At 35.0% G+C, this 24,574-nt stretch overlaps 1 protein-coding gene across 1 annotated transcript in view; it reads right to left on the bottom strand.

The window, feature by feature from the left end:
• The window catches only part of LOC128030179 (CUB and sushi domain-containing protein 3), a 231,452-nt gene that overhangs the window by 54,632 nt on the left and 152,246 nt on the right, over window positions 1–24,574 (bottom strand). The window contains exons 42-53 of the mRNA XM_052617664.1: window positions 24,322–24,531; window positions 21,632–21,820; window positions 21,214–21,391; window positions 17,422–17,567; window positions 14,793–14,873; window positions 14,395–14,508; window positions 13,180–13,368; window positions 11,727–11,873; window positions 9,864–10,052; window positions 6,467–6,652; window positions 5,642–5,836; window positions 2,788–2,961 (exon numbers count right to left, since the gene is read on the bottom strand). Coding sequence (XP_052473624.1) covers window positions 2,788–2,961; window positions 5,642–5,836; window positions 6,467–6,652; window positions 9,864–10,052; window positions 11,727–11,873; window positions 13,180–13,368; window positions 14,395–14,508; window positions 14,793–14,873; window positions 17,422–17,567; window positions 21,214–21,391; window positions 21,632–21,820; window positions 24,322–24,531 — 1,998 coding nt within the window. The remainder of the gene's footprint in view (window positions 1–2,787; window positions 2,962–5,641; window positions 5,837–6,466; window positions 6,653–9,863; window positions 10,053–11,726; window positions 11,874–13,179; window positions 13,369–14,394; window positions 14,509–14,792; window positions 14,874–17,421; window positions 17,568–21,213; window positions 21,392–21,631; window positions 21,821–24,321; window positions 24,532–24,574) is intronic.

Here is a 24,574-nt window from a genome sequence, read left to right as displayed (position 1 = left end):
CTTACTAATCATGCCAAGAACATGCTAGTAACATGCTAATCACGCTTGAAACATGCCAGCGACATGCTAGTAACATATTAATCATGTTAGCAAAATGCTAGTAACTTGCTAATCATACTAGAAAAATGGTAGTGACATGCTAACAACATGCTAATCATGCTAGTCACTTGTTAATCATGCTAGAAAGATGTTAACGACATGCTAGTCACTGGCTAATCATGCTAAGAACATGCTAGTAACATGCTAATCACGCTTGAAAAATGCTAGCGACATGCTAGTCACTTGCTAATTATGCTCGGAACATGCTAGTAACTTGGTAATCATGTAAGCGACATGCTAGCCACCTGCTAATCATGCTCGGAACATGCTAGTTACTTGCTGATCATGCTAGTAACATGCTAATAATGCTAGAAACATGTTAGGGACATGCTAGCAATTTAGTAATCATGCTAGCGACATACTAGTCACCTGTCAATTATGCTACAAACATGCTAGCAACATGCCAGTAACCTGTTAATCATGCTAGAAACATGCTAGTTACATGTTAGTAACTTGGTAATCATGTTGACGACATGCTAGTCACTTGCTAATCATATCAGGGACATGCTAGTCACTTGCTAATCATGCTAGTGACATGCTAGTCATTTGCTAATCATGCTAGATAAATGCTAGTAACATGCTAATCATGCAAGGAAAATGCTAGTAACATGCTAATCATGCTAGAAACATGCTAGTGACATGCTTTTAACTTGCTATCAAACTTAAAACTTTTTAAACTTTTCAAACTTTTTCAAACTCTCTAGTCAGGCAGCTTAAAACTTTCCGTCTAGGCTTTCACAAGCCAACCTAAAGTTTGTCTTAACTAACTTTTTTGTCTAGTTTGTTTCACTGCTTTGTTTCTGAGTTTTTATTACCGACTATTTTTTTTAATTCATTACATGATTTTTATTGTATTTTTTTTTTTTTTTTTTTTTTGAGGGTTATAAATGCAACAAATGCAGCCCCTAAAGATTAACTTACGGATAATCAGGAGTTAAGTGGAATCTGATTCCCAACCATAATCTTTATGTTTACAGGATACAGGATGATGTCTTACTTGGGGAAATCACATTGTGTGGAGTGGTGAATAGAGATATTCATAATCCACCCACAGACAATACGTGTTCAATCCCCACAACAGATACTGCAATATCCACGCATCCAAGGATCAACACAACGGATCTGAAGACACTTTTGGTGGAAAAAGTAATGCACGACACTGTTTTACTCAGAGATGATTTGATGAGAGACAAAGACTGATGGCAAATGGAGAGCTGTCAGGTTTTTTTTCTCTCAGATGTGATTGATGACAGAACTCAACAGAGGCCGGCACACTTCACAGAGCACTGAGTCCACTGAACTACTGAAGAAATAATTTCATGCTCTCACTTCATTTTCTACTGCACAGGTTGGACAAGAAGGGATTCTCTTACAGAAAGAAACTTGTGCAACCTGTGCAAACACAACAGAGAATCCTTTCACAAGGACTTCCTAGTATACTGCCTACATAGACAGCTGCCTTTTAAGGTTGCATCCTAAATAAAAAGGAACATCATATGTGACTGAACATTCTACACTGGAAGCAACTTATATAATTTGTTGAACAGCAGCAACAATAGCATGTTGTTGAGGTAACCCAGAAAAACTCTAATAAGTACAAAAATACACACATAGAATAAAACTGTACATATTTCATCAAATGTAATTATATGTGAACATTTTCTGTAGAAACAGCAGAGCACTGCATTAGCAATGTCAAGGTTACAGTACAGTTTCATTCCTAGGAAATGCATAAACTGAGATGCATAGTCTGAATATAAATTGTAGTATGTTTTTGGCATTTAATAAATTACACTTGTAATAAATAATAAATTATATTTATGTTAATTTACCTCACATTGTCCACTACCTTGTTTTCATCAAGGATGCGGTCTTAGAATTTTTTCTTTTTTAAAGCTCTTTAAAAATGAGTTTAATTTTTTAAGAAAAATACTTATTAATAACTACAGTTGTCAGAAGAAAAATTTAAATAATTTATACTGTATGTACACATTTTATGAAACTTGTAAAATACTTATGGTGTACATGTTTGTGTTACTGTATAAATTACAGTGCAAAATAGTGAATTAAAGCACAGATTTTGGTAGTTCAGATTGGTGTATTAGCATTATATCATTTAATAAAATGTATAGTTTTAAGTTGTAAAAATATGCAATCACCAAACTTCCATTCTGCAACAGCTGACACATTTTCACATTTTTAGGGTGAATTTAGGGTGTATAGCTTGAATTGAATGTATGTCTCTTTGGACACAAGCATGTGCTAAAAGCATAAAACGCATGTAAATTTAATGACACTTTTTGAATAAAAGATACTTATAAATATTAAACGACAACTTTTTCATCATCTTAGATGGATATTTTCCAACTGAGAAACACCATAGTGTATTATGGGATTGCGTCCTCCTTCAAGGTCAAAAAACAGTATTTAAGAAGGCATAATAATGACGCTTTTTGTAACCAACATAGGCAGTTCACTAGGCTTTATACTAGAGATTTTATATGTATGTAATGATACAAGTGCTGCATACAGCATAAACAAAAAATTTAAACCATTGTTGCTATGGAAATCCTGACAAAATGTCACAGAACTCTTCATATGGCCTTTCAGCCCCCTGTCTCCATTAAAAGGTTACACGGATGGCAATGTGTGGTGATGTTTTGAAAGAGAGAAGGTTTCTGGTGTTACCGAGACAGCGCGTCTCCGTCCCGCTCCAGAGACCTGACGCCAGACATTCACGTACAGTCGAGCCCACCAGAATGTAGCCCGAGTTGCAGGTAAAAATAGCTGTTGCTCCGAAGGTCGTCTGTGTTCCAATTTTCTTTCCATTAGGAGGAGTGGGCAGCTCTCCACATGAAATGACTGCAGTAAAAGAAAATAGAGCACAAAAATTAATCGACACACATTTTAAAGACATCATGTATGACTGATTCACACCCCCAATAATAATAATAATAATAATAATAATTATATATATATATATATATATATATATATATATATATATATATATATATATATATATATATATATATATATATATATATAATTAAAGAAATACAGAACAAAATGAGGAAAATATCTAAAATATAATAAATATTTCTGAATTTATAAATCTTAATTAAAAATGATCTGATTTTCAAATAAAAAAGATATTGCCTCTTAAGAAGCTTTAACTTAACTAGCTAGTTAAAGCTCACTAACCCTTTAAAAGTGCAGCCTAACTAAAGTAAAAAGCAAATCTATGTTTAATCACTTTTTACATAAACATTAAATGTGACTGTTCAATTTAAGAAGATACTTTCCAACTTCTTTAACTAACTATCTAGTAAAAGTTATTTTTTAATAGCTTGACTGTATTAGGTTTATACATTCAAAATGAAGTTGAGGAATTAAGTAGCAAGTAGCTAACTAAATAAAAGTAGAAGCAAGCTACTATATTTTATCATGTTTTATCCAGCCCAATCTCATAGCAGTTTGTACACATTTTACAAGGTGGCTAATGCATATGAATTAGTATGACCTCACTCATATGAAGTCATACAATTTTTTGAAAACTAGAAGAATTTCAACGAGTAGTTAACTAACTAAAAGTAGAAATAATCTTGTATGTTTGATCACTTTTTACAATAAAAATGTTACAAAAATTGACAAAAATTGAAAAATATGCTGCCCCTAAAAATGTTTCAATGTACAGTAACTAACCAGTAATAACCTACTACTACTTTAAAAGAGCAGTTTGGCTTTAAACTGAGTAGTTTGTGCCTTGGGAAGCAACAATTTCAAAGCAGCTTCCCAAACACTGTTCTTAGCTGCCCAAAACCAGCTGAAAATATCCGAAGCTGAACGCTTGAGCTGAGAAGAGATCAGGGATGTATTATATATGTGATACACTGTTCAGAAGCATCTACTCATGCAGGAGAACCATAGCAGCATCATCATTTCATCTGTAATCAACTTCTCATCATCTTCACTCCGATTGTTGTTGTTTTTGAAAATTGATGCCACAGTCTTCTCGCCAGGGTGCAGGATCCTGTCAGACGCCATCAGTCATGGAGCGCCTCTAATGTTTAGATTGTGACTCTCATATGGGTACCATAAACACATTCATCACATCTGTAGTTACAGCAGAATCACAACATTGATAACTCAACCATCGGAGGATGGCACCTGCTGATAGAGGACTGCAATAGTAACAAACAACTGGTTTTACTCAGGATTCTCCACTTTCAACTTTGTGTTTTTATAATTGCATGTCAAAGGAATAGCTTATCCAAAAATGAATGAAATAAATGGATAAAACTGATAAAACTTTTTATTTTTATTTTTTTAGGTGAACTATTTCTTAAAAACATAGACAAGACTATACAGGGCCAAATGTATTTCAGTAAATTTGTAAAATTAGTATGTTTCATTCCATAAACATATTGTAATTACAGAATACAATGGTGGTACGGGACAAGTTCGTATTTCTTTCTCTATTTGTCACTTCCTGGCAATTCCATAGAGCTTTTTAGCACAAGTGCAAAAATAAATAAATAAATACACACAAATACATAAATAAATAAAAATTGCCACTGATGCATGTTATGTGCGCAATTATTTATATTCAATTGCTGTGCATTTAATTAATATAAAAATGAGATAAAACAACATTTAAGTGTTTAAGAAAACAAAAAGTATCATATTCAGGAAAACTCATGCAATCTAAAGCCACTGGGGAAACCACTAAATGTAATAAATTACTTTATTACATTTTACATTTAGTAATTTAGCAGAAGCTTTATACAAAGTGACTTACAAATGAGGACAATGGAAGCAATCAAAATCCACCAGATCATTCCACCAGGAGGGAACATTTAATTTAAAAGTCCGTAAAAGTGACTTTGTGCTTCTTTGGGATGGCACAATCAAGCGATGTTCACGTTCAGAATGCAAGCTTCTAGAGGCACATAAGTCTGAAGTAATGAATTTAGGTAAAGGGGTGCAGAGCCAGTGCTGGTTTTGTATGCAAACATCAATGCCTTGAATTTTATGCAAGCAGCTATTGGTAACCAGTGCAAATTGATAAACAGAGATGTGACGTGCATTCTTTTTAGTTCATAAAAAATGTATCTGGCAGCCGTGTTCCATTCCATTGCAATCCTACTTGCAATTTAACTCTCCATGCAAAATTTATACACAAGTCTATGTGCATTTGGTAAAAAAAAAAAAAAAAAAAAAAAGGTCAGATTATTTACATTTGCATCCAGCAATCCAAAATAAAAATCTGTGGACAGAACCTTAATGCTATATGCATTTTATCATGTTCATGCATTCAATGAGAATTATTGTTTTCTGGTTGCACAATCCTCTTGCTCGGATTCCATGTGCATAGCAAAGCACCTCACACGCTGCTAATCTTTAACACTTCAAAAATCATTAGTCTTGCAGTCTGCCTAGACTGACCTTAAAAACTGGCCAGACTAACAAGGTCTAGGAATTGTGTGTCATGATATATACAGCATTAATGTTTGAGTAACAAATGAAGCACATAACTCACTCTTGCAGCGAGGTCGCTCATTCCTCCAGCTCCACGTCCCATTGGATGAACAGTGAATGTGGGCAGGGCCGAGAAGATAATAGCCGGCATTGCAAGTAAAGGCTACTTTAGTGCCGTATTCGTAACGAGAGCCATTGACGATCCTCCATTTGCCGTGATCCAGGGTGAAGGAGCCGATGCTAGGACACACCACAACTGAGAGGAAATCAGTAGCATGGTTAAAATGTTTGTATGGCACTTAACAAATGTGATTTACAAATCACACAACCATTTTCCACTCACTTGGAGTCTTTTTTTGAAAATTCTGTCATCATTTACTCACCCTCCATTTGTTTCTTTCTTCTGCTGAATATGACATATATTTTTAAGAATATTGGAACCAATATTTTCATTACTCAATTCTTATATGGTGCTCAAAAACTTTTTTTTGTTGTTGTTGTAATTGTCATTGTTGAAAAACAAAGCTGCTCCATATTTCTGTATAAACATTTTTTCAAGAATCCTTGAGGATGAGTTCAATAGAACATAATTTATTTGCATGAAACATTTCATAACAAATATCTTTACTTTCAACTGTTGATCAGTTTAGTGCACCCTTGCTGAATAAAAACATTCATTCTTTCAAAGAAAGAATAATAAGGCCTTTCTCATAGCGCTAGCATACAGATTAGTCTCAAAGCTAACAGACAAGGACTTCAAGCCACAAAGCTCCTATTTTTAATTCACGAGGGCCTTTAATATAGCTCACTGTTACCAGACATGAGCAGTATAACCATTTAAACCCTCAAATGTTTTGATGACTGGAAAGCAGGACGTCTGTCTCACCTGTGCAGCGAGGGATTTTATTGTGGTTGCTCCACGTGCCGTCAGCCTGACACACAGTGCTGGTCACCTCTTTAGAGGACAGACGAAAGCCATCGTTGCAGAAGTAGGTTGCTCGTGTTCCTGCTGAATAATCAGTAGCCAGCATGCCTCCATTCACAGGGGCCACCGGGGGCCCACAGGACACAGCTAGAAAAGACAACAAGATGAGCTTGACTTTGCATTGAAACCCTCAACAAAGAACATGAAATTAGTTCACTTTCCTAATGTTTTCCATGAAGAATGGCACGACGTCACATTCTTTCAAACTTGTGCATGGAAATCAAGAAACTTATGAGGGTGCAACTTATTGTTTCCCGCAATTAGAAAGTTTTGTTAATGCATTTTTTCATGTTATATTGTCTGTGCTGTCTTAAAAAAAGTGAAAAATGCGTGGCTTGCAATACATGTCTCGCGGATAAACTAAACCCAAAGACTGGATTTAAAGAGAAAACAAAGACGGTGAAGCTCCAAATGCAAATAATGTGAATGTAATGTACCTGTTGTTTCACCCAATAATTATATAATACAATTTACTAGAAATATGAAAAAGATCTCTGAAGGGCAGTGAATATATTAAGAATTATTTCCAAAAACCTTCTTCAAATCTGTCCACTCCAAGTAAGTACATATAAACACACACACACATATTAGAAAAGTATAAGATACAGTTAGTTTAAGTCAGAATAAAAATATTTAGAATATATGTAAAATTACATGTTGTGGTCCAGTCATTTTGACCTGAAGAGATTTTTTTCCCCTTAAAAATGTCCAGTGCAAAATTAATGTTATTGCATTGGAATAAAACATAGTGACTTTATTTACACATGGAATAACAACCCCCCCTCCAAAAAATTACTTTTGTACTTTTAGGGATTTCATATTCCACCTTGATACACTTATGTTGAGTTGCCTATTAAAATCTGCTTAATACAAATACTGTATTCAATCAAACTTGTATTTCAATTAGCACATTTTGTATTTATATTGGAACTGATCTGATATGCACCTCAGTTTTTGAGTGAACATTGCCCCAAAAAAATAATAATAAAAAAAATAAAATAAAAAGGGCTCCTTACGAAAATCAGTTCCAAAAAAAGTTGACTAAAATATTAAATCCAATATTTGCTAACAATTAAGCATAATAAAGCATTCCAGCATTTACTAATGCACAACTAAAATCAAAAGTTGTGCTTGTTAACATTAGTTAACGCACTGTGAATTAACATGAACTAAGTGAACAACTGTATTTTCATTAACATCAATTAAGATTAATCAATTCTGTAATAAATGTATTGTTCATTGTTTGTTCATGTTAGTTAATACATTCATGGAACCTTATTGTAAAGCACTAACGTCTAAACTTACCAGCATTTTTAAAAGGCAGATCATTTTTGACCTGGAACACCAAATTAGGTGAAGGATTTTCAGCACGCAGCACAAGGAATAAGAAATGTCCATCCAAGAAACCCCTATACAGACACTTTCCTTTGCAAAGACAGTTCGTTAACATCAGCTTCTTCCTTAACCTATCCACAAGAGCTAGTCACAAAAGTAATTGGACCAAAGCATTGCTGCACACACACCTGCGTGGCTAGTTTTCCAGCAGATGAGGGCAGGTGAGGTCATTGCCATCGATTCAGTTAGCGCTGAATGAACTTTGAATTAGCACTTTCCCTACAGAGACCAGGATGTGCAAAACAACTTATTTTCAAAACTAGTTGGTGGAGCAACGAAACAAATAATCAACCAGTCTTAAGTCTCAAGGACTGCCGATCTGTCATAAAATCCATTAAATAGTCAAATCCACTTTCTTAATGACAGGAAGTGGCATCACTTTGAAGGGGAAACAAACATTTGTAAATATTAGCAGAGGATTTGTTGAGGTCACTCAAGTTTTGGAGTGATGTTAGTGGGTTTATGCCACTCTAAAACATCCGTCTGGTTTGATAAACTCACAGAAAACAGTTTATTACCAACATTTCAAAAGATAAATATCAAAATTTACTTCAAGACATCTGTGTGTAAACTAACTGTCAGTCCCTCAAGTTATGCCTTTATTTGCATTCTTCTTGAAATTGTTTAAATAATCAAGTTATAATTAATAAAGCTAACAAATAAAATGCCTGTTAAGTTTTTTTTTTAATAAATTCTTTCTTAAATTGAAACACCAACAAAGTTAGCATAGCAGGAATGACTCTCCAATGCATTTGACCTCATCAAGTAAGTATCAAGCATGGCAAAAATGTGTAATTAAAGACATGGAAAAAGTGCTGGAGTTTGCTCAAAGCAAAATCAATATAGCGATGAAACTTAATTGGTTGTCCACTTACTGAGTGCTTAAATTCGAATCAAATGAATTAAACAAAACAACAGCACTTGTATTAATGCTAATACAAGCTTAGCAGTAAGCTTAGTAGTAAACCTCATTCGCCCGTCTTAATTAGCCGGAAACTACGACGATTGATCAGTGATGCTGGCATCTGCCACAGTTCGTCTTTACAGCAGTACAATCTCAATAATATTCCAAAGCAACACAATATGCCACATCTGGAAATAACCGTATCAGATATTCTAGTAATGCAGTTGTTTTCTTGATACTTGTTTATGAAGTTTAACAGAAACAAATATATTGGTGTCTTTAGATGAGTTAATTACCTAAACATACAAAACTTTGAGCAATAGTTCACCCAGAATATTAATGTATGTTTTTAATTTTTGGGTGCCTTTTTAATTTATGCTTATTATATTGATATTGACTTTTATATTGTATAATGTATAATGATCACATCTCTTATCTAGCAAGCACCAGCCCACTGTTTCAGAAAATATTAATTCAAAACCTTTAAAAAAAGCCTTCAAATACATCAATTTCTCTTCTTCCTTCATCAGATTCTCCTCCTGGACTGTTTCTAGAATTAGAACACAATGAGGTCCTGCTATCTTGAGCCGTCTGCTAATTCACTTTGTCATAGTATGAATATCTGCTCAAAATTCATATCCTTTCTCAGTAACCCATTCACCCTTTATTATTTTGTTTTGCTCCCTTTTTATTATTATTGTTGTTATTTTCAAGTGGTGATTTATTTTTGATTTGAGTGAAGGTAATTGAACATGCCCCTTTGGCCTTTTTTTCCCCCTGACAGCAATTCTGTTGTTCCAATATTTGTTATAGGAAAATAAAACAACTATTTAATATATATATGTGTGTGCATAATGAATGTCCTCATTGAGTCTTGCCAGTGAATGTTAAATCACACAATGTTTGTGCACAAGTGATTGTCAGTTAAATTACCCTTCACGGTCAACTCAAGGAAATGCAATTTTTGTAAACTCAAGAAAATACTAATAAAGACAACACCTTGACATGCCGGTAGAGACGAGTCCCAGGCCAGATAACCGAGCTCCGTTCTCTTGCAGACGGCCATATTTTTCCCGATGAGCCTGAAGCCGCGGTCACAGGCCCAGCGGACGACGCTGTTGACATGGCCGCCCGTCTGGCTGACCACAAACCCGTGCTGCGGAGAGTCTGGGGTGCTGCAGTACATCGCTACAGATGATAGAACGGATCATTAAGCACTCACACGATATTGACTCAACACATCATCATTACCACAGATAAATAACTGGCAACACTCTACAATAATCATTAAAACCATTATTGCATAATCATGACATTTTAAATGATTTCTGTGTACATTATCTGTACATAATTTAATGGGTTAATGTTGCAAATAAACAACAATACATTGACATTATATAATATAGATGTATTTATTGCATTGCATGCATTATTTAATATATATTCATTGCATATTATATTACAAAATAAAATATATTAACAATAAAGTGTTACTAAATATTCTGCCTAATCAAATTTACAAGTTAAGAATTACCAGTGTAAAACATTGAAATCTATATATATATATATATATATATATATATATATATATATATATATATATATATATATATAAATTATATTAACAATAAAGCATGGGTAAATATTTCTACTGTAACTATGCCTTTAAGTCTTGTTGCAATTATCATATTTACAAGTTACCACCAGTGGGAAAATTTGAGCCCAGATTTTTTTCACATTGGTTGTGGTTAAATGAAAGAATCAAGGTGTTTTATACAGATTATGAGCTGAAAGGCATGTGCAACAAACATACATTTCCCATCATTCTCTGTGTTGTCATAGAATGGATACATATCAAGTGGACAAATGTGCATCCTTTGCTTTTCCTTTTGTTGCTTTAGCACTAAAAACATCCTGTGTCTGTCAATAAAAATGAATATGAAATTGCACAATGCATCTACTGTATGTTATTCGTTCACATTATAATTACAACTTCTGAATGTTTCCCAGGAGGATCGGAAAGCAGCTTATGACTTCTTTCAAACATCTTGTGTCTGCAGCAGGTAAGCGTCATTTCATTACATCTTTTGCAATAAAGTAAAAAAAAATGTGAGTGAATTACTTACCAGTCTTTGAAACACATATTTGTGCTTCATGCACAACCAACATGCAGCGACAAGCACAAAACAGCACTTTCTACTCAATTCAGGGCTGACTGAAACCAAAATTTGAGCAGTGCACCTCCACATCTATGTACTGTATATTGAATTTAATGTATAACATTTAGAATACTTTTTCTGCTTTTTTATTTTAAGGAAATACTGACATGTGCTAATGCAATGTGTTTATTTTCTAAATATTGTACAGCCCACACACTTGAACTTTCTGATGAGATGTAGTATATGTACATTTATCTACCTCGAGTGAGCATTTTTATGCACATCTATCATGTTATTTTTGCACAGCCCCATAATTTGCATGAAAGATGTAGCTGGAAAATGGCTGGTGTGGGAGTTCAACGCACACCTCTGTTTGCTGTTTTCCTTACAAGCTGCTAAGCAGGATGTGTTCAACAAGCCTGACATGTGAGGTCTAATATATTTTTCTCAAACTTACTGTAAAATTAGTTTAATGATAAAATTACATTCTGCAGAATTATAGGTCTATACAGTTTTTTTTTTAAAGCAACTTCTATTATATTTCCAGACTCCAAAATTACACAAACATTTGGACACAAACACATGGACAGATGAGACATAGACTTGGACGAAGGTGACATGGGCATGACAGACAAAAGGGCACGAGAGACACACATAGAACTGAAAGGATATAACAGTCGGGGATACATACTTTGATACTCACCCACGTAAGTGATACGAAAGCCCTTTTTGTTGGTGCCATGATCAGATGACCAGCGGAGAAACAGCTGGTGACCTGTGGTGGTGATGTTGAAGGGCACGCTGAGATCTCCGCTCAACACAGCCAGACTCTGACTGTAAATATTGGGCCCTGCAAAAAATAAAACAGTTTGGCATTTTTTATGTAAATAAAAAAAAAGTAAATAGTTAAAAGTTATGTACAAGGACTGTTTGAAGAAGTTTGCAAACTGCCTATTCAAGAGATGATATGCAATTCAGAATTTAATGATGTCATCGCTGATGGTTTGATTTTGACATTCCGACAGAATCAATGCAACATTTTCAAAATTTAAGGAACAGTTTACCACAAAATTTAAATTTGCTGAAAATGTACTCACCCTCGGGCCATCCAAAATGTTGATGAGTTTGTTTCTTTATGTGAAACAGGATTAGAAAAATGTAGCATTACAACATTTGCTCACCAGAGGATCCTCTGCAGTGAATGGGTGCCGTCAGAATGAGAATGCAAACAGCTGATAAATACCTCACAATAATCCACAAGTATTCCACACCACTCCAGTCCATCAGTTAACATCTTGTGAAGTGAAAACAGTGTTAAAAAAAGAGTGGTGTGGATTATAGTGAAGTTTTTTCAGCTGTTTAGACTCTCATTCTGACGGCACCCATTCACTGCAGAGCAAGAGATGTAATGCCAAATTTCTCCAAATCTGTTACAATGGAGAAACAGACTCATCATCACGTCAGTACCTTGGATAAGGGAGAATATTTTCAGCAAGTTTTCATTTTGTGGTGAACTATTCCTTTAACAAGAAGTTTTCCATATGTGGCAATGAGCAAAGAAGATTTCTCTGTATAAATTCATCATGTGGAAACGTCCTTCCTATGGGATTTAACCGATTTAGTTTTAGACACTGGGGAAAGAACTCCAAAAATTGCTTTTTTTTCGGCAAAACATGAATACAAAATCTGGCCTGAGAAAAGAAAATTGGTATTGCTTCTCACTTCCTATTCTACTGGCTCTGCAAATGCCATGGGCATTAATGAGCATTCAATCAATGAGGAGACATAGGGCAATTTGCTGATTGCAAGCACTTAAGTAATTAGCGCTAATGACACTCAGAATGTATTTCGCATTGTCTTTACCATCGCTTTGCTATCAAGAAATACTCCAATCTTTCTAGCGTTTTGCATGTCTGCTGTTCCTAAATGAGGATTTTTGAGTGGGTATAAAAATATTTATCTCGTAACGGTCATGGGTCTAAAAAAGCAGCTCTGTTATTTCTCAAACACATTCCTGAGGCTCATAATTTTATTTCAAATTTTCAAGAAAAGCGTCAGAGTTACGACAGGCCAGAGAATAATGACTGTAATATTCAGGGACACAGTTGCACGGGCTGTCAGATGATGCCTGAATATGAGAAATAATTCAAACCCACCATCAAAGATCTCCAGAATATCAAACTCTTTCTCCGTCTGGAATAGTTCAAAGTGCAGTGTGATGTTGTAGCCCTTCTCTACGTTGATCATCCAGGAGCACATCTGAAGGTTGGGGTAGTTGTCAGGATAACCTGGACTCAGGATTATTCCCGTTGAGTCGAACAGAACTTCATTGTCAGGACATTGCACTAGGAAGAAATCACATGACCATGTGTTAAATAGTGCAAAAACCAACCCAGGCTCAATGGAAAAACGTGTCTGTGGTGACATTTCTATAAAATTATCACAACATGTTGATTTTTGCATGTTTCATGACACTTTTTAAAAGTAAAATGTCCATAGAGCTGTACTAAAACTGTTTAGTTTTATCAGAAAAAGAAGAAGCTTAAACTTGCAGCTTTTAAATACAGTTGCACATATCATTCCAGTTTGGAAAATAAATGCACAGCAAGTGGCATTAAAAGATCAATGCTCTATCATGAAAATAATGTACCACCTACACTACATCCGACCCTAAGCCTTCAATAGTGTTAGCAAACATGAAGCTTAAGCAACCGTGACATTTTCATATGCTTCTACATGTCTAGGAGCTTTTTCTTTTTTGTGTTTCACGAGTCTTGTAACAGGAGTAATGCTGTATCAGGTGCGCTACCGAGCAAGCTTACTATCAGAAAAGTCACATATGGAGCTGCTTATGTGACGCAAATTAAAAAAATTATTAGTTTACAAATCATGAATTACTGTAAATGTGTTTTTGAGGACATAACATAGTATTGTGCAAGGAACTGTATCAATTAATTTTGTGAAAAACCATAGTTGTTGTTATTTTATTACTACAAATGTTAACTTTAGCTGAAAGCTGCAATAAATTATATGCATAAGAATGTTTCTTAGTTTAAAAAAAAATGCATGTAGGCTTTATGTTTTTGTTTTTTATGAGACATGCTGGCAAAAACACCATCTGAAAACAAACCAACCCATATAGAATATATTGATTGCATGACATTGTCACTATGTTCTATGCTCCCCCTGAAGAGCACTTGTCATGTCAACCTTATAATCAAGGTTTCTCATCTCATAATTTACTTTTACCCAACATGATGAGAAGTCAAAAGAGCATAACAACTAGCGGCAGAGCTAACAATGTGAGACGTAAAAACAGGAAGAGCACGTATACAAATTAGACCGAGTGCTGGAAGTGCTGCCAAACTAACCTTGGCAGACCGGAGGAGGACCATCCATCTGCAGTCGCTCGCCCAGCCTACAGGTCAAGATCTCGCTCCCGAGCAGCCTGAAGCCCGGCAGGCAGCGGTACCTGATGATGTCTCCTGTTGAGTAATTACACACCCAGATCTTTGCTTTTCAAGTACAACTAGCACTCAACAACACATTAGCTAATTAAGACCTGACCGCTTACACGCTTGTGACAGTAATGATGACAAATGCAGAGCGTCGGGTGTTATTTTGCCAACAGAAAGAGGCATTTTCTTTCACATTAAATAAGGAACGCTGCATTGCGAAGGTGGGCACCTTGGGAGCGTCTCTTTAATGAGGGTTCGATGCATGATGAATCTATGCAAACAGATGATCATCAAACATTCCTCAGTCTTACCAATTTGGAATTCATCATCTTCAGCCAGGATCTCTGCGTTGGCGACGCGAGGGGGAGGTTGACAGACACGAAGTTGGTAAGCTGCGAAAGGAACGAGACGAGTGAGGAACGTGATGTTTAGCTGCTGGTTAAGTGATAACGCTTTGAAAACAACCCACACAATGACATCTTAAATCATCACACCTGTCACCAGAGTTTTTCTAAACGTACAACAAAATTATGAGCCGCCACTGCATAGTATGAATCCCAATCAAGGGTCATCGCATCTGCCTTGCCAAAAATTATTATGTCTTACTGTCTAATTGCAACAATTTATAAAAGTTGACCACATCTATTGAGAACCTATTACTGTTATGAATATTATGATAACAGTCACTAATGAGATATAATATGTTGAGCTAAACATGTTGTATGCCCTCACTAAGACACATAACTCATAAATGATAAGAAACCTTTATGCAAACTGCATCTTGTTGTGAGGCAATACATATAAGGATATAGTTCAGTATCAAATTCAGTGGCCAATTCATTTATTTTTATGCACATACAAAATGAGATATGACTAAAACTTCAAATAAATACTTGAATATAAAAATTATTCATATTAAATGTAATAATACATTTTCTAATAAATGTAATACTTCTCTGGAATTATAATGGTTATTGGGGTTAAAGGGTTTAATAATAATAATAATAATAATAATAATAATAATGGTTTTTGCTTTTTTTAATATAAAAATTATTTATTTTAATTGTAATCATTTTTTTAAATTTGCTAATAAATGTAATAATTTGCTGTAATTATTAATGGAAAATAATATTGTAAAATTTAAGGAAAATGGCAGAATGGGAATATATTTTCACATTTACTTAAGAAAAAAAAAAGTGATGCTTGTTCATGCAACCTACCAAAACAATGAATGATTACGAAGATTAACAGAATATGAAGATTAATAAATGCATTTATAGTACTGGTTAATAGTGAATAATAATAATAATAATAATAATGATATATATATATATATATATATAGAGAGAGAGAGAGAGAGAGAGAGAGAGAGAGATAATTAGTGTAATATTTAATTATTAATTTTAACATGTAAAAATTTATGTTGCTAATAATTTGCTGTAATGATTCATATTACATATAAATCATTAGAAACATTGAAGAAAGTGTATATCATACATTTTCTGAGGAAATGTTTCTTGTTTATGCAAACTGTCGACACAGTGAACAAATGCAAAGAAGATGAATAGAGTTAAGGATTTATTCCGATGAGTTTAAGCACCTTTATATGTATTAGATCTCAGTATCTTAACATCATTAAGATTCACCAGCTACCAAACTGCTAAATGACCTTTGTAATGTTCGTCGCTGCCACTGACAAACAAAAACACATTTCATTTTGAATTCATCATTGGGAGAAAACAGGGACACCCAGAAACACTCTGAACACGAAAAACTCAGCTGTTACTACGCTAACACATTAAAGGCAATTTCAGACCAGAGAATGGGTATTTTGGCAGCTCTGGGACCACAACCATCTTATTTTATTATCTTTTAAAATTCTAATCAGCTTTGTGCTTTGCAGCACTTGACATATCTTCCTTATGCTCTAGTGGTTTACTGGTGAACTTCAAAAGCATCAGCAGAAAATATGCTAAAGCAGATGTTAGCGTCCTTTATTCAATAACGGACTCCCATCACAACTGCCAAATAGATTAGAGAAGACCAATGGGGTTCAAAGGTCATCTGTTGTGTTCAGATGCTAGTTCCCCTGTTAAAAGCACTTTCATAACCTACTGATCTGCCTACATTGATAGAATTACAAAGCATCATACACAAAGATTATTGCAGCTGGACACATTTTAAAGCAGCATTGCATGTATTTTTTTATATATATAAAAAAAGGATATTTCATAATTGATATTCGCTCAGTGAAATATAGATTGTGGAAGAGTCAGGAGATATTTGCATCAAAACAAACTTGAATTTCAATCAAAATCCAAAAGCATTGACAGAATTGAAGCCATTTCTAAATAAAACCCATGCATGTAATGTTTGAGTATTGTGTTGCTATCAGTTTTTGAGTCTCCATACAAAGAGTGCATGTCTGTTTGCATGATGCACACTATGTAGAGCATTTCAAATCACCACTTATGAGGATCCATAACAGCTAGGATGCTGTCTTAGAAGCCAAATGCCTGTGTTTTTTCACACCTGCTCATTTGGAAATGGCTGTTATTACAGATGATGGAAGTTTCCAAACATATTATAGCGCCATCTAAATGTGGCAGCTGCAATAATCGAAGCCATTTTCCCGAAAACGTAAGTAATAACATTTTAGCCCTTGTGTTTGAGAGCAGTAAAACACAAAAAAGGGACCAGAAAGCAGCAACGTGACATGCTAAACATGCGTTCCAAGGCACACAAACCAGAAAGTTCCTAATGCAATTTCATGCCACAGTTTGGGTTGAATGTATGTACATTCATGCATACATACGGCATAAGTAACATATTCTGTGGGTGTGAGGGAATTAGCCGGGATAATCGAGCTGACAATAAACAACTATAAGCAATCTAAGCCGTGGTGAATGAGGAAGGAAAGCTGTGGATGATTCTGCTCACCATGGTAACGCAGAACAAAAAATCCGCTGGTGCTGAAGTCGCTGTGGAACTTGAGCAGGATGTGATTGGACGTGCTGGAAACGGCCTCCTGAGGCGAGCTGCCGCTGAACTGACCCATCTGTGGGGACGTTTGTTCAGGGCCGTCCCTATGGGAGACAACAGATCTGTTCAAACCCAGATATGAAACATTAAAAGCCTTCTTTGACTAGTTCAGTCTGCTGATATAATACTTAATCCAGTCTCCATAAGTCGTTCTCCCATGTCTGGAGGTTACGTGTCGGGATCTTATAAAGAATGTTTCTCTTCTCTGCAGTGTGTGTCAGACGGGCTTCAAAACCCTGAATAGACAGCCTGAAATAGTGACTTATACTGTCAATGCAAATGACCGTGGTTCTCAATCAGTTCAAAATCTGTAACAGAATATTAATTAGGGAAACAGTTTTATATAATAAAGTCTAATTTAGTGAGCAGTGCAGCAAATTATAGCTTCTGTTGTGGTTATGCAAAATATTTTTTGTTAGATAGTGAACGTGCAATCGTCATTATTATTGGTTTTCAATAATATTATCGATTTGACTGAACTTACAATGTCGGATGAGAACAAAACTGAATTGAAGTGGAAGATAAGGCAGCTTTAGAGCAATTGAATCATCTTTATTTGATCAATCATATTTGAAGTATTCTGCCATATTGAACTGAATTGAGCTGAATAATGACAGGGGCCCAGATTTTTGAATACAAAGGGCCAAAAAACAAACTTGATTTGAGGATCGCAGCCAGAAGTAAATGTTGCATTGTATCCAAGAATATCTATTTATTACGGGAAGTCGTGGCCTAATGGTTAGCGGGTTGGACTCCCAATTGAAGGGTTGTGGGTTCTAGTCTCGGGCCGGACGGAATTGTAGGTGGGGGGAGTGCATGTACAGTTCTCTCTCCACCTTCAATACCGCGACTTAGGTGCCCTTGAGCAAGGCATTGAACCCCCAACTGCTCCCCGGGCGCCGCAGCATTAATGGCTGCCCACTGCTCCGGGTGTGTGCTCACAGTGTGTGTGTGTTTGTGTTCACTGCTCTGTGTGTGTGCATTTCGGATGGGTTAAATGCAGAGCACAAATTCTGAGTATGGGTCACCATACTTGGCTGAATGTCACTTCACTCACTCACTCATCTATTTATATTAAATTGCATTCAATTGTTAAAATTAAATTTTTTAAATAGATTTAAATCAAATTCAGTAATATTCTTAACATTTTAATACAAAAAAAAAGTTATATAAAGTATCAAACAAAAATATAAAATTATTGATCAAGATTTCTTGCCCTTGCCCTCACCCTGGGAATTAACCAGGCTGTTTTTGCTATTGTACCAGGAAGACCTTTGTATAGCCGCGTTTCCACCGCAGGAACTTTACCCAGGAACTAGGGACTTGGTCCAGTACTTGGTGTGTTTCCACCGCAGGAACCAGGAACTAAATAAAAGTTCCGGGTAAAAAAATGCCCCCCAGAAAGTCCCTGCTGGCGAGGTGGTACTTTTTTAAAGTTCTGGAACTTTCGGGGGCGGGACTTTGGCGCTAAACATGCTGATTGGTTGAGTTCACGCAGCATTGGTTGAGTTCAACCACCATTTATTCGGATCAACATTTTCAAAATATTACTGTTATTGTGTCATGAAATGTAATTTTAAAAGTATTTCAGGCGAGAATGTAGTTGTTTAAAACTCAAATCTGTTGTTTATTTATAAAGACAGCGCCTATTTAAAAATGTGTTTCGCCGATCTCGTAGACGGTGAGCTCCACTCGATCAGCGGGAGCTCAGTCCTCATGTATCCACAGAGAGCAGCCTCTCCTGGGATAGACCTTCTGATATGCGCCGCTGGCTCTGATGTGTCTTTAGTGGTTAAACATAACATATAATTCAGCTGCGGGGTAAATCTAACAGGTTTTCTTTGGTCTGTATTCAATTTATCTATATGTTAAAATGAAAATAAAAAAGGCGAATTTATATAATATTTCGTTTCATTGTAATGGCTGCATTTCCCTGAACTAAGTACATTTCTGCAGTTGTTATTATGCTTAAATGAAAACGAAAGGAGGCAGTGGTATTTGATATCATATTTCGTTTTATTGTAAATATACAGTAAGGAAAATTGCAGTAGCCAGGACGAGCAGACTGAAGTTATCAAGTACGCTGCTGTTTATAGATTTACCGGACTTGCATCGTCGCGGACATCACACTCCCGAGAGGAATGCACAAAGTCTGAACCAACTACCGAGGATGCACGTCCAAAATCAGCATACTTTTTTTTTTTTTTTTTTTTTTAATCAGCGGTACTTTGTATTGAGAAACGCGCGCAGACCTACGTCACCAGTCTATTTGCCTAATCTACCCGGTACTTTACACCGCGGTGGAAACACAGAAAGCAACAGGTCTGGGGGGAAAAAAGTTCCTGGGAAAAAAAGTTCCTGGTACAAATGTTCCGGGTAATTTCGGTGGAAACGCGGCATATGTAAATGACACTTTCCATGAAAAATGATTAACAATTGCATTGAGTTTTGAATATGCATTGATATGTAAATGTGGGAGGCCATACTGTACATTATTGCACTTAAGATAAATGATTTCTGAATGAGCCATTTGTGGGGAAGGACTTATACAAAGTACATCAAACAGTAATATTTTAGAAAAGCAAGAAAAATCCTATTTTCAATGAGGTGAACACAGGCATCTACATTTTGCTTTCGCACCAGCCGCTTGACACTTCAACGTTAATGTTCAGTCAAGGAGGAAATATACGGAAGATGGAAAAGCACAAGAGAAATGTGTGAAACTAAACAGATAAAAGACTAAAATAAAGTGTTATGTAAGTCTCAGCTAAGCAGCATTAGCACAAATGCATTTTTCATGGACGAGGACAAACTCTCTGTGGAGTGCTTGACAAATCATTTTGATAAATCCAAAACTAGACATAGGCAGATAATCAATTGAACTGATATATCTTACTATGCTCACACTTGGTTACTGGTTCTTTTTACTGATAATGGCATCATCTGATTTCTAAACAGCAGCACTCAACAACAACAAAATAATGAATAATAATAATAATGTGCAAGTTTATGTTATCTTAGTTTTGTCAAACAAGTTCAATCAGTCTTATTATTATTATTAATTGCTGTTGTGAATATAAAAAGATAACTTTAATACATATATTGTTCATCATCGGACATTTAACAAACATAATAATAATTTTATTTATTGTTTGATACAAAATGGGTTTGTAATGTAACAAAATAATTCATTTTAAATGAAATAATTTATTGAATTACTTATAAATGTGTTCTATATATCTAAATATAAATATATCTAAATATATCTACTATATCTAAAACTTTAGAAAAAAATGCAGCATTAAAATAAAACTAATTCATTAATGCATGCATATCAAACAAATTAATATATGGCAATTGTGCAGTTTTTGCTTTTCGGTCTAATGGTTTAAAATTATTTTCATTGTTGTGTGAAATCTATCAATAAAGAAAAGCAATTATGAATTTGATTAAAATAGTTGCATGAATAGTAGCATAAAATTATGCATGACGATTATCAGTCTTTGAAACAAAAAAATAATTGGTATTAGTAAAAAAAATATATATAAATAAATTAAAGAGAGAGAGAGAGAGAGATCTGTCTCTTCCCTTAAGCCAGTGTTATTTTGTGAGCATTGCACTCATGTTGATACACAGCTCCTGCAAGTCTTTAGGTGAGAAGTTCTTATAAAATACTTGTAGATCTTGTACCAGATGGTGATGTAGTCGTAGATGGGCTCGGTGTTGAGAACGGTGAAGTTGATGTGAATGCCGTTGCCTGGAGGTACTCGGATGCTCCATATGCAGTCTTTAAGATTAGGGTAGTCAGCCGGGTGACCCGGAGAGTAGATGGTCCCATTGAGGGCCGTGATATTACCACCACAAAGTGCTGACAGAGGGCAAATAAAATCAAAATGCAATCAGCTATTTGTGGAGAATTGCAATGCCTTAAATATAGCTGCAACAAGCAATAATGCAGTGACATAAAACGTCATAAGTTCACCACTAAAGCCCCGCATTGTTTTTAGCCTCCATACATGGTCCATATTTTTCCCCTGAACATCTCACAGAATTTGCAAAACATGACAGTTCAATTAAAAGCTGGTTTTCTGTAAGATGGACTCTGTACCTTCACAGCGAGGCACAGGATGGTTCCAGTTGCGGCTGATACCATGCAGACACGTGAGCGACGCTTCACCCAGCAGCGTGTATCCCAGAAGGCACTGGAACGAGATGGTCATGCCCACTCCAAAATCACTGCCAATCACCACACCATTCCGAAAGGGCCGTGGATCCGGACACCTCTGCAGTTCATATGCTGAATAATCACAGAGCAGTGAGAGGCCACGAGGAACACCAGTTTCAATCAGTGCTGTTACTGTTAACTAAAAATGCTGAAATAAAATATTAGATGAACAATTTTAATGTTAACAAAACGATACTAAATACACTAGTGAAATAAAATCACTAACACTGAAATAAAAATAAATGAGAGCTATAGAGAAATACAAAAAAGACAAAAGCACTATAAATAAATAAAAAATAATAATAATTAAATAAATAAAATATATGCTACTTCTATATATTTATCCTATAATAGCATATAAATAACACTGTCAGACTCAAAATTAAAGCATCCAAATGTGCCTACTGTATGATACCTAGTTTAATGAAAATTGTCTTTTTTTTTAATGCATTAAATTCAAGAGTCTTCCATAGCTTCAAGCTGCTTTAAACATGATAAAATATTTTTAAATATTCGATGAAAAACATAAATTGTAATTGCCTTTGCAATTACAGGGTAACTGTAACAAATACGTTTAAGCACTGAAATGACTAAACCTGAAATAGATATGTAAAAACACACACAAAAAAAAAACTAATAAAAATGACAAAAGTATATTAAGTCACTAAAACCTGAACTAAAATATAAAAATAAAAGCATATTTAAAATATTGATAAATACTAATAGTATAGAAAAAATAAAAAATAAAATCACAGAATAAAAGCAACAACATTTATCCATAATGCCTATTTTACTGAAAATGTATGTTTAATTATGAAGGAAGAATCTATTATTGCTTAAAGCTGCTTCAGAAATCATTTAAAACAAAGTTCGAAAATAGTTTAGTAAACGTATTGTCCGTGATGTGGCAAATGCTTAGACAATAGATGTATTTTATACAAGCAAATCATAAAAATAACTTTGGATTTAATATTCTAAGTTATTTAGAGAACATCATTCATCCAAAATGACATGTCTAAACTTAGCAGTCTGACCACACACACAACAACAGAACAGTGTCACAGAAGCAATACATATTTTGTGACAGGTTTTTTTGTTTTGTTTTTGTTTTTTAGCTTATATTTTTTTACTTCAAAAACCCAAAGTCATTCTCTAGGGATGAGAAACATGTCACTGTTCAGTAATCATAAAGTCAAAATACTGACATATTCCTGCTGTGTAAACCAGAAAGGCACAAGGGGTGGAATATAAAAATAGATTTGAAAACACCATACAGTTGCTTCTGAGTGGTTCTTGGGGCATAGCCATGTGCTGTTGGGGTTTTCTGGGTAGATCCCAGGTCAAAACAGTCTATTCATTTAGCAAAAGCAAACCTCTCATCAGCAAGATGCACAATTTCATGTCTGTGGTACAAATGGGTTACATACTAAAGTTACAAACTAAAATGTAACACTTAAGGGGTTTTATAATCATGCTGCACCTAGAAGACAATATTAATCACCTGACTGTTTACAACAGTATAAATTAAGTCTACAACTACTATGAAATTAATAGGAGAAATCAAAGCAAAATTTACTTCTCAATTTAAAAACACTGATGTTAACTAGTTTATAGTAATTCCTCTTATACACTTCCTTTTGAAAGTTTGGAATAACCTTTTTATGTCAATAATTGATCAAAATGCAGTTAAACAACAATATTTTATATCACAACTTAATAATTGTTATATATATATATGAAAACTGTCATACATTACCATTCAAAAGTTTGGGGTAAATAAGATTTAAAAAAAAAAGCAAGGACACGTTAAATTGGTCAAAAGTGGAAGACTTATTATAATGTTACAAAAGATTAAACTAAATAAATGCTAAACTTCTATTTATCAAAGAATGCATCATTATTTCCACTTCAGCACTGATAATAACAAAAACCATTATTATTTTTTGAGCACCGTTAATAATTGACAATAACCGAGCAGTAAATCAGCATATGAGAATGATTTCTGAAGGATCATGTGACCCTGAAGACTGGAGTAATGATGCAGAAAATTCAGCTTTTCATTACAGGAATAAATTACACTTTAAAACATATTCAAATAGAAAACAGTTATTTAAAAACAGAATATTTTATCAATATTTCTTGGAAAAACTGTTTCAATTTTTTTTAATTATTCCAAACCTTTGACCAGTAGTGTATATTTTTTAATTTAAATATTTTAGTGCTTTTTTGTAATGGCATGCTGTGCTTTAGCTATTTGCAGAGTTCAATCCTCTCAAAGAAGCTGGGTCTTTAAATGTATCCTCTTTAAAGAACCACAGAAACAGCTGTACACATTCCCAAAACCAGCCTAATTATACAGGGCTTTTCCTTAAGACCAATCAGTCTTTTAGAAATATGTTGTTCTGCTTTTGGTATAGCTGCTGTGGATATTACTGAGATCTTGCTTTAAAAAAGGAACTCGAAGAGAACAATTGGTTATATTGCCTATCCTGTAACTGTGAGAAGGGATCCAATGGTGTGTGTCCGTATCGACAGGGGAGGTAATGGCCGTGGGCAGGTCTAATCCATCTTACCCTCGTAGGTGATGTGGAAACCAGGTTTGTTCTGTGAGTAGTCGCTGTGAAAGAAGAAGCTGGTCTCATGAGTCGTGCTGAAGAAAGGTTCTGGAACAAGGGGACCACTGAATCTATCGATCACCGAGCCCGAGTCCAGCGTCCCGCTACGGACTTCAAGGTAGTCGTGCACAGCTTCCGTGGAGAAGTTGAGAAATTGCAGGTGAATCCCTGGATCATAAACAATAGCAGGAGAGATATAGTACATCTGAAC

This window comes from Carassius gibelio, chromosome A16, assembly GCF_023724105.1.
Source record: "Carassius gibelio isolate Cgi1373 ecotype wild population from Czech Republic chromosome A16, carGib1.2-hapl.c, whole genome shotgun sequence".
Taxonomy (NCBI): domain Eukaryota; kingdom Metazoa; phylum Chordata; class Actinopteri; order Cypriniformes; family Cyprinidae; genus Carassius; species Carassius gibelio.
Note: the sequence above shows the minus strand (reverse complement) of the source record. Positions and strands in the feature narration are given on the sequence as shown.